At 35.4% G+C, this 12,108-nt stretch overlaps 1 protein-coding gene across 1 annotated transcript in view; it reads right to left on the reverse strand.

The window, feature by feature from the left end:
• Positions 1-319: 319 nt before the first annotated feature.
• Positions 320-12,108, reverse strand: part of LOC137927355 (solute carrier family 2, facilitated glucose transporter member 1-like) — a 36,224-nt gene continuing 24,435 nt past the window's right edge. Inside the window, exons 2-12 of the mRNA XM_068771149.1 lie at positions 11,039-11,137; positions 8,523-8,683; positions 7,548-7,658; positions 6,509-6,596; positions 4,928-5,141; positions 4,670-4,728; positions 4,319-4,520; positions 3,500-3,636; positions 2,557-2,659; positions 1,909-2,009; positions 320-777 (exon numbers count right to left, since the gene is read on the reverse strand). Of these exons, the coding sequence (XP_068627250.1) occupies positions 640-777; positions 1,909-2,009; positions 2,557-2,659; positions 3,500-3,636; positions 4,319-4,520; positions 4,670-4,728; positions 4,928-5,141; positions 6,509-6,596; positions 7,548-7,658; positions 8,523-8,683; positions 11,039-11,137 (1,413 nt within the window). The 3' untranslated portion in view covers positions 320-639. The remainder of the gene's footprint in view (positions 778-1,908; positions 2,010-2,556; positions 2,660-3,499; positions 3,637-4,318; positions 4,521-4,669; positions 4,729-4,927; positions 5,142-6,508; positions 6,597-7,547; positions 7,659-8,522; positions 8,684-11,038; positions 11,138-12,108) is intronic.

A 12,108-nucleotide genomic window follows, 5' to 3' on the forward strand; every position in this document is an offset into this window, starting at 1 on the left:
GGCCTTTTTTTAGAAAAAAGTATATAACCAAAGAGTTAAACATGCAAATTCAAATGTTAGATCAGTTTAGGTTATAAAAAAATGTTAATGAATTTTTAAACAAAACAATCTTACCTAATTTTAAATCAATGTGTCACTTCGCCCAGGCTAAAGTAAAAATAACTTATCTATAAAATATGTTTTGTAATTAAAAAAATTGCATTAAATTTCATTATTTTTGTAAATTTAAAATTATTACATTAAAACAGATTAAAAATATGTTAAATTTTTAAAGAGAAAATCCATATACTTAGATTTTTTAATAAAGTGATTAGTTTTGTCGTTTTTAAATTTGATCGAATATCATAATTTTTTAAATAAAATTATTTGATCTGTGTATAAATGATAGGTTGTAAACTGAAGAAGCGGCGTGGTAGGCCCTTCATTAGTTGCAGTGATCATCTATCTGCTGACATGATGATGGAAACTGGTTATTTTCTATCTAATTGTGATTAAAGTGAACTTTGAACACAGCATAGGTACAGTCAGTCAGGTCGTTATTTAAATTATTCTTGCAGACATCGGACCACTACAACGACTTTGTCTCACTCATCCCATATCCTCCTTGCTCCTCCATCTACTTCTGTTCTTCCTCCGCTGTTACATTTGCTGCCGGAACATGGCCGTGATCTCCTCCACGGTCTTGTTCTTGGTCTCCGGCACTTTGAAGCAAACGAACAACCCGAACAGCAACTGCAGTACGGCGAATATAACGAACGTGTTCATCCCGAGCACCGTCTGAAATATTATATGAAATGATGAAGTATATATAAAGGAAATTTTAAGCTTTGTGTTCATTTGTATGTTCTATTAAACATTATTATACTTTCGTCAGCCGTGGGTTCTTGACGATGATTTATGGGACATAGTGTCCCATAAATCATCGTCAAGGACCTAAATCGGGTGAAAAGAGATAGTTGGCAACTTAATAGAAAAATTTTTTACGAGTTTTACCGTAAGGCGAGAGAAAGAAGGTGTAAGTGAAAGATTACCTTAAATTTATGTCGATATTAAAAAAGGTTTTATGAAATTAAATAAATAGATGTATATACACACACACACACACATACACACATATATATGCATACATATGTGTATATATATATGTATATATGTATATATATGTATGTATGTATATATATATATATAAAAATATATATATGTATATATATATATGTTAAAATAGTTAAGTGTGCATAAAATTAATTCACATTTTACAATGGCAATATTTTAACAAATATTTAATATATCTGGCTTTATCTAGATTTCTAGCTGACGTTGGTTTATGGGACGTTCCTGTAAATGTATATAGTTTTCTATTTAAAAATAAATTTGTAATGCGTTATAAATCATCTAATTTCATTATGAGAGAATTAAAAAATATAGTTTTTCATTTTAACTCTGTGGTAGACAACCGAGTATGGAGGCACCGAAATCTAACATAAACACCGATGGTGGCCGCTCCGGTGACATACAAGGTGCGGCGTCATTTGCTGCAGCTTTGTGTCCTTATGGAACCTTTTCGAGATATACTTCATAATAATTAAGTCCATATAAAATTATGATGAAAAAACGTTTTGTAAGAGAGAATTCAACTTTTAGTATTTTTTAGAAAATTTATATCTGTGTTATTATTATATAATTTTTAATGAGTACAGAAAAACGAGTGTCAATGTTTTTTTTTTTAAATCATGTAAATATTTTTTCTCGTTAGATTTTCACGCACATTTTCCTAACTCCTATAAAAACTGTGAAATTCGGCCAGTTATTCTTGCATAGGCACATCTTTTTCGCCCGGCACTAAAAGGGTTAACAGCTGTAGATACTAAAGTTTATGATAAATAAATATATATATTGAGTGTCACTGACTGTAAGTGGTAGGAAGCTAAGTCCGACGATAAAGTTTGCCGTCCAGTTGATGGTGACCGCCGCTGATGATGCGACCGGCCGCGCCGCCTGGTTGAACAGCTCTGCAACATTACAACGAAATGTATTATTATCTGAAAATATTTCACACTAATTATATACGCGGTTGACTGATAAAGAATGCTCTATATCTATATACATATAGATATAAAAGAAAGTCATGTTAGTTACACTATTTATAATTGTGTCAAATGATGTTTGTGTTTCAAATTTTTTTTTGTCAGGAATGGGATAACATGTTCTAAAATATTATTATTATCAATTAAAAAATATCATTAAAAACAGTCATTACAAAAATGTGACTAATATCATTTTCATTATTATACATATTTGAAATAATATCATTACAATTTATTTATTGAATATTAGTCGAAACCAAATTTACAGGATCATGTAATAAATGAATAATAACGTTTATATTAAATTAACATTGTAAAATAAATCACAGAATGACATATATACATACATAAATTAAAATATATATATGTATATGTATATATATACACATATACATACACACACAATGAATTGCAAACTGCTGTCTATAAAAAAAATCTAGTAGGTACGTAAGGTATGTAGGTAGAAACTCACCAGTGACGAGGAACCAGGGTATAGATCCGGGCCCCACGGCGAACGTAACCACGAACAGTATCACCAGCGCGATGCACAGGTACGACACCCACACGTGCTCCGTCTGGTGGGGAGACGAGATTGTAGCACCCAGTTGGTACATACCAAGATTATTGTACCACAGCGGTACCTAACAACACCGGATAAAGAGGGAGGGCAAGCTGACTGGATTCTAAATTTTAAGAGGCGTCCATATAAAAATAAAATATTTATACGGATGACAGTGATGGCATTGTTGTTAGTAATGTATTGCGTATGGGCATACATTAAGCGTATATAAAATGACCAGAGTTTTTGGACTTTTTTCTTCTCACTGTAAGGCATAGGCACATCGCTGGGATGACAGATCATCCGCTGCCCGCATCCATCACTGCGACTTCCGACAAGCAATTCTTCGAGCAACACGGGTGAACTTAGTTCTTCTCTGGGTCTAATTTCTGATTCGATCTCGTAGCGAAATTTCGAGCATAACTCTCTCCATCGTTGTCTGGGTGCTCGATAGTGAGCGACCACATTTCGGATTCATAATCATCACCGGCAACTAACATTGGTCAAAGACCTCAATCTTCATGCGTTACGGTAATTTTGTTCAGAAAACGTGTTGGAAATAGCAAATAATCATGTATTTTTTTGTTTCATTTGTAACTTTTTTTTAATGGCCTTCGCTATTGGAGGCCTCTCGTACCGTATTAGTTGAGATCGGTGTCTTTGTTTACAATTAAGTTTTTCAGATCTTTCATCTTTATTCTTCACTCACTGTCATTCTACACATTTTCTTTTATTCTTACCTAATTTCCATCACAATATCTTTCATTTTGGTTTTATTTATAACTTAACTTTTATAACTCAAAAAAAAATCGGTACAGTTGTGGTGAGCAGTGACCACCTGTTTGCTGGTACGTACGTATAAACTGGCGATGCAGAGTGCGACCGTACTGAAGAACATGCCGCCGAAGCCGGCCAACAGCAACGTTTTACGCCCCGCCACTTCCACCAGCAGCAGACTTATCACCGTCATCACCACATTCATTGCGCCCATACCTGCGGACAACCATCACCTTTCTACATTTATTTTTATACAAATTCAAAATATCTTTATTCATGTAGAGAAGTACACACACTTGAATCAACAGTTATTCTAAAATTATGAGAAATAAGCTATCACCAGCTCGGAACGTTGATCTGCTGAGAAGACCTGGTCATAAATTAAACAATTGCTCTTTTATGTAAAATTTAACAATGTTTATTGCGCACATTAAAATATCAACCATGTAAATGAGTCAATAAATCAAGTCCCACGTATTTAGATCAAGTAAAAAATCTTGAATGCTATAGTATAATTTATTTAAAAATAAACTTTTAATTTTATATTTAAAACTGAGATAAAAAAAAGGTCTAAAATAACATACCGAGTCTATATGTGCACTTGACATTGCTGTAGCAATATATCTCTTATAGAATAGTTAAGTAAAGAAAATTTTAAGGTGGTAAACAGTCGAGATATACATACATATATATATATTTATATATATATATATATATATATATAAGTGTGTGTGTGTGTGAAAATATGATCTATGTTGGTAATAATATCACTCACTATATTTAAAAGAAGGGTCAGAGCTAAAAATAACATTGTTCACAACCAGACCACTTCCTGCCAGTCCTATTGGAAAACTGTAATGATGATGAATGTAATCACTAATTGATAAATAGTGCTCACCGAGCGTCGCGTACTGCGACTGCGTCTCGCTGAGGTTGGCCTTGCGGAAGATGTCGGTAGAGAAGTATATGACGGCGTTGATTCCAGAGAACTGCTGCGCCACCATCACAACCATCGCGATGATGAGCGGCTGTCGCAGCTGCCGGTTGCTGACCAGTTCGCGGAACGTCGCCTTCTTACTAACTTTGTTCTTCTCCGCTTCCTGCACAACCCAAACATGACCTTTAATAAATTTTAGAATGACGAATGTTCGACATGTGTCGCGGGGAATTACCTGCTTCTGCACACGTCCGACTAGACGTCTGACTGGCTAGGCTGCTGCTTAAAAATAGGAAAATCCCCATATCTTACCTGGTGCATCTCCTCCATTTCTCCGTGTACCGCCACATCGCCTCTCAACCAATTCAAAGCTGAAATAACGAAGTAATATTGAATGTTTCAACGTTTTATGCGATATAGTCAACAATCTTATTTGAAATTTAAAGAATAGGCATTTATCCGTCAGAAAACATCTTCGGCTAAAGTTGTGATAATATCTTACTGGTTTTCCCTTATCACAAAAATAGTTTCCTTGGTGAAGAACTGCGATTATGGGTAGAGTGAACTTACCCCTCTGCGCGTATAACTCCTGTCCTCTGTTCAGCAGCAGAAACTTGGGTGACTCCGGGCACAGCGGCAGGGTGGCGCACTGTATGACAGCGGGCAGAGCGGTCAACGCCAGCAGCCATGGCCAGCCACTCTCCGTGCCCAGGATCGACTCCAGACCAAGGATTTGGGACAGCAGGATCGTCATGGTTATCACCAGCTGGTACACGGTGCCGATCTGAGAAATAATGTTCATATTAAATACACCCTTTAACGGCGATGTGACAATTTTGTGTTTTTATTTAATTATGTATTTTATACATACTTAAATAAAAACACTAATCATTATCGGATTTAGAATGTTAATTCTATCGAGAACTTGCTAGGAAACTCTATAGTAACTTTTTTAATGTCAATTTTACAATTTTTTTATACGATATACATTTTTTTTCTGTTTAATAATAGCTTGTATTACATAACAAAGTTAATAAAAATATAAAATTAATAATGAAGGAAGTGTATAATGCAAAGCGACAAAAAACAATATATAAAAAATGTACAAATGCAGTAAGTATAGTTGAATAATATGTTCGAGAAATGTATCGAAGTATAGAAGGTTAAGCATAAATTTTATGTAAATAAATACCGCGAGTCTGAAACAAGATGTAAAGAATAAACGAAACAAAAATTAATGGAATTGGATGAGAGAAAGAGAAAAAAAATTAAATTAAAAGAAAATGAAAAAAATGTTTATTACAAAGTAAAAGTCCTTCTCCCAAAAAAAAACATAAGGGGATCTAAAGCACATAGCCAAAACCCACAACAGCCATCTGTTCTGCTTGGTGTATGGCGTACCCACTGGCACAACGATTTGCCAATGCTTGGCTATATATTGACTGCCAAAAGACTTATTCATTTGTAATAAACAGAATCAGATTTATTTATTAAATTCCGCAAAACATTATTTGACTACCTTTTACTAAATTAAAAACGCATATTAAAAGTAAATTGATTAAAAAGGCTTATTATTAAATAAACGAATATTTAAATGACAAGAATCCTTGGCAGTGACGTCGTCTGATTATTTTGATTTCATTTTGGTTCATCTGCTAAAGTGTATATGTATAAATCTGTGTTAAACTTTATTAAAATATATGTCGTTGTGGAGTTTCTTCCTGCTTCTATTCCATAAATATAATACCTTATGAAGCATAGTAAAGTCAAAATTAAAAAAGATTAAAAAAATATATAATCAGTTGACGATCTATAAAAGTTCTGTTAAAAATTGTTATGTTCATCTACGAATCTCCTCATTACTGGTTCCATCTTAGAGTGAAAGACCACGTTGTTTCTGTTCATTGTTTTATATTTCAATCATCAAATTCATGTCAGTGTTATCAATTTCAAAAAGCTTGTCTCTTTTTCTTTGACATATATACAGCAGTCATAATTATTGTATTGCGAAAAATGTTTCTCAACACAATCGTTTAATAAAAAAACATGTGGATTTTTTTCTTCAGATAAAATATTTCATTGTTTGGTTTCTTATAATTAAGTAGGTATACACACGCAAGTTTTTTTTATTTCAATCAAGAGTCTCCTTACCGAGCCACGAAGGGAGACCGGAGATATCTCTGCAAGGTAGAGAGGTGCAAGTCCCGCGTTCAGACCACTGTTGATGCCAATCAACAACCTGAAACACAACAGCCATCACTCAGGGAAAGACGGGATCTCAATTTGAACCTTATTGGCAGGTCCACAGTCACGCAAGGAGCCATGAAAAGGACTATGCCCGGGATTTTTCCACGACATTGAATCAAGAATGAGGTCTGTAGAAGAACAAAAATAACTGACTGAGTTAACAGGCCACATAATGCGCAGAACTTCTGGGGTGAAGGGGAACCGGTAAGCAGGGAGTCAGACATGTACCCACAAGGTTATCGACCTTGTTAAAGTCGTTGGAAAACGCTTCTAATCTATCTTATTGGAAATTTATGGGAGAATCATATGTTCAACAGTGGACGTCTGAGATTGGACGACAACTGAGATTATGATGATTTAGCCTTTCAATTTTTCAAAATTGGTGAACAACATAAAGGAGGAACTACTTTGTACATAAGTAAGAAAAGGACCAATATTTAGCCACCTCCGCACATGCAGTGGTAGTAGTGCAACAAAGTGCACCACCCGCCAGCCCGCTGATAAATGCGTATGCGGCAAACACAGTAGACTCTGCGTTTGGCACTAATCGGTGTAACATAGCTCCTGAAGATGCCCCGTGGAGGGGTGAAACACGTGTTGAGTAATTTGGCGGTGGCGGTTGTGTGATTCGCATTGTTTGCCACTTGGTCCTTTTCTTACTTAGGATGGACTTCCGCAAGGTAACGCCTGAATCCATTAAATACTTTGTACATACATAAAGGAGGAACTCGTTTGTTGTCAAATCGATCTTTGGCAAAATAACTGAAAACAGTGACACATATTACTTTATTCGTTTTTGAATATGGAATTAGTACAAAGGTTTAAGACGGATATCCCCAAATAAAATAAATTTACACTTACATATAGGTACTAAGGTACATTAGCACCTTTCAAACTAAAACACAAATGCCAAAGTAAAATTATGCAAATGCTAATCCCACACCTGCCCAATATAAGCAGCTCGGCTGAATTGGCGACCTTAGAGCTGCCTTCGAAAGCTGCCGCCAGAAATACTAGCCCGTTGTTGAGTAAGAGACCGCCTTTTCTCCCGAACCTGAAGAAAATCAATTTAGAAATTCTTTATTCAACATACAATGGATTATATCTCTTGTTGACGATATGTTGAGTCCACCTGTTCTGATAATAAATGCCACAGACTTGAGAAGAACAGAAGTTAACACGTTCACTGCGGCTTGAGGTCGATTCAGCCTCATGGTAGACTTTGCACTGGTGCGGCGCGTAAAACTCGTGTTTTCTCTCTAGTGCGGCGGCTGTTTACACTCAACCGTATGAGGTATGACAAATACAAATATAGCTTTCTTTATGTCTGCGAAGCATTGACTCAATATTGTAAAAAAATGTTGATGAACATGAGGCAGAAAAGGCCTCAACCGCACTACTAGGAAGTTCAGCTTGAGGCTGATTCGACCTCAGCCGCACCAGCTGAAAGTTCTTCAAAATTGGGCCCGCAGTGAACGTGTTAATAACTTAGGTGAAGTATGAGTATGTACACAATAAAATAGCCGGCGTTGTTATCTTCAATTAAACCATTTACAGTGCAATAACTCTTAGTGCTCAAACGTCCTTGGACAATTTTTTTACATCTAGCACGTTGCAAGATTTTCCTATTCGATCTAATCGACTCTTAAACAATTGTTCTTGCTTCAGATCTACAATGTGTAAATACATGAAGCAAAACCAAAAACTCCACCCGGAAAACAATATTGTGATACCAAGACAGGTCCAAGAAATATATAGAACTAACTATTCAATAGACTCCAATTCCTCTTGCTTATCATCTGTAAAAAGGTCTAACTAACTATTACACCTGGAATACATAATCCTGTAAAAAATAAATAAAGTAAAAGCCAAAGCCGAAATTAAGTCCTCTAAGACATTTATCAAATAAAAATCATACCTATCAGCTATGAATCCTGTAAGCACTCCACCGATCATACCGCCCACGCAGTATATGGCCACGGTGATCGACCATATGGTGGTCACTTTGGGGTCATCCTTCGGAGCTAAGGTGATGTTGGTTCCGGACAAGGCTTCCTGATGCAACCACTTTGACATTACCTGCAAATAAATAAAGAATTACATATATGTGTATATGTATATATATACATATATATGTTACAGCTGTGTTGATTCTTATTGAATAATAAATTTTAACGCCTTTTTTACCGGTCATATACTGCTACCCAAGTCCAGTTTATTGATATCGAGGGTTCAAGGTGACAGTGTACAGAGAGCACTTAGTCTAGGACCTCTTCTAGCGAAGTTTGGGGGCACCGGAGGTATTTTCCACCGGATCAGGGGACCGCCGATCTCTTAGATCACTTCAACGGACGCTAAATGAAGTGTTTATACGGCTTGCATTTGGACATAAGGAGGCTCGAAAAGACCGATCCTGAGATTGGTTACATCAGAGTACCCCAAACTTTATTGTGTCGTAGACCCCTTGCCATGTTTTTCCGTGTTGGGTAGACCCCCTACTTACCTTATATTGATTTCCTGTAAATTTCTAACTGTAGTGAAGTTTAATGTTAAAAACTTGAAGTAAAAACACATGTTAATTTATACATTTATTAATTGAATTTAAATTAAAACTACTCAAAATAAAATTTTGTATCATAACAGATAATATATACGTAACATATTAATAATTTTTTACTTCATAGGTACTTTTATAAATAATGTAAATGTTTTGATATTATAAGATAGTATGATGTAAATAAATAGGCACTATCAGTGTATGTGTTGAGATCCACTATCGTGGACCCCCATTTTCATTTCATGGACGCCCAAATTTTTTTTCGAAGACGTAGACCCCTTGCAGATTGTCATAGACCCCTAGGGGTCGATATAGACCACTTTGGGAATCACTGGGTTACATGCTCTTATCTGGCTAATAGAATTACGAAGTTGTAGAGGTGTACAACACAAGTGTTAGTCATGGAAAATGAATTGGCACAAGAATTTCCAGCAACGTTTCTATATAATTCGATCGGGGATTGGCGACTGCTATGTGTATCAGTGGTTATCGAAAGGCGATTACGATCATACACAACCAAGCGGTGCCCTTATTTGCGGTTTATACATTTATTAAAACGTTTTGTTAACATAATAAGCGTACAAAACTCGACCGCGGCGACGTTTGACATTCTCTTCCGGTCGACCTTTGAATAGAGGACAAAAACCAGTGCTTAAAATAATTTTGTCATTTTCGATGCGGATAATATGGAAATTTATTTAATATCGACAATGCACGTAAGTACACCTATCCCCCGATTTACACGGTAGATACGTTCCTGAGAAAAAAGTGTAAATCGAAAATCAAAAATTTTCAAGTCAAAACCGTGTAAATAGAAAAACTCGCAAAAAACGCATAATTTTGCTTTTTAACAGTTGTGATTTTTTTCAATAATTTTAGGTGTACACATAAATAAAAATAGAATGCATTGACAAGTTAAATTATTTAATATATTACGGAAAAATTGTTTATTTTTTTTAAATTTAATTACAATATACATTAAACAGAAGAACAAAAAGTAAATTACTCTCATTCTTTTTTCGGAATCAAAGGTTCGAATTCACTTTCATCACTCGAAGTTATTTGTGCCGATTCGATGTTTGAAGCAGAAATATTTACATTATGAGAGATGGTAATAAAATCGGTTATTAAAACAAAAAAATATTTTTTTGGAAAATCGTGTAAAAGCGAAAACGTGTAAAACGAGTACCGTGTAAATCGGGGGATAGGTGTACATGCATACCTTATTTATATAAACTTAGTCTTGCAACGTAACGTAACATTTATAACTATTACATTTACTTCTTTGAGAGCACAGATAGTGAAAGTTTCTTCCAGAAACTGAAAATCAGAATTATTATTGTTTTTATTACAATGTCTCATTTTAACAATAGGTATAATGATGTTTATTAAGTACAGTTGTAATTTTCCTAAATAATTAAATACGTAAACATAATGTGAACATGTTTTTTTATTTTATTTTACCCGAAACTAAAGCCACCACTTATAGAATAACTAGTGTATTCTATACAAAGAATAGAAATAATTATCAAAAGAAGCAAATGATACTTGTTGTAACAGCTCCTTGTAGATACCGGACTGTTTGCATTTCGTGCGACAGAGATAACACTCTACGAAGCCGAAATTAGCCGTCTGTCTCTTTCCAAAGTCGATGTGCAAAATTTATCGCCGGATACTGTGCAGTGTGTTAGTTTAATACATAAATATAAAACCATTTAAAATATGTGAAGGTAATTCAAAGTTCACTTCATATTGAAGCCAGCACGCAATCTTTCTATAGAAATAATCTTGATTGCCAATCGTATGGATTGTTTATAGATTCCTAATTATCATGGCGTTTAGAGCAAGCTTTACTCCTGTTGTTGGAGAATACATACCGCTTGTGGAGCGTTGATCACCCCTGTATTGTATCCGTGCTGGAAGGCGGACCAGCACGCTGAAGACAGCACGGCGAACGCCAGTCTCACGTTCATTCCCTGTTGACATAATAATCATTTATCTCTCATGTATATATATACACATTTATATATATACACGCGAGTATACATACACATGTATACGTTCTACGGCGGAAATGATGAAATGATGTATTAAGGGGGACCGGAAAATAATGTCGTTTGTGTCGACATATTTTACAGGAAAACCGATTGATCTTTACCGATCCGGCATTGATAATTTATATGCTAGATGGCAAAAGGTTGATAAAGAAGGTGAATATATTGTTGATTAGAAAAAAAAACTTGTCAAAAATGTAATCGTGTGAATTTAACTTAAGAAAGCGACATTACTTTCCGGACCTCTAATACATTATCATTATTTCAGACGTAGAAAGTCACATCAATTGCTAACGTAAGCCTCATAGATTTCAAACAACACAGATTTGATGGACCCGACATAATTTAACGTCTTTTGGCCTTAATAAAGTATTTAATGGAATTAGGCGTTACCTTGCGAAAGTCCATCCTAAATAACACGTGATCAAAAGAGAAATACCAAAATAGACGGATTAAAGTAACCAACGAGGGGATTATTAAACTAACGGTGGGCAAACAGTACGAATTACACAACTGCCACCGTCAAATCTCTCAACACACGTTTCACCCCTCCACGGGGCATCTTCAGGAGTTATGTTACACCGATTAGTGCTGTAGAGACTCTGTGTTTGCCGCATACGCATTTTTCAGCGGGCTGGCGGGCGGTGCACTTTGTTGCACGACTACCACTGCATGTGCGGAAGTGGCTAAATATTGGTCTTTTTCTTACTTAATAAAGCAAACTATTAACCTTACAAGCGAACTGTAGTCTCCAAAACCTTAAGTACGCTGTAGACATTTATTCTGGACTATCAGGCGTGCCCACCGTTAGTTTAATAATCCCCTCGTTGGTTACTTTAATCCGTCTATTTTGGTATTTCTCTTTTGATCACCTAGAGAACCAAAAACTTTAT

The sequence above is a fragment of the Battus philenor genome, unplaced genomic scaffold (genome assembly GCF_028537555.1).
Source record: "Battus philenor isolate CCGP_79_NKW_IND1 unplaced genomic scaffold, ilBatPhil1.0.hap1 SCAF_30, whole genome shotgun sequence".
Lineage (NCBI taxonomy): Eukaryota > Metazoa > Arthropoda > Insecta > Lepidoptera > Papilionidae > Battus > Battus philenor.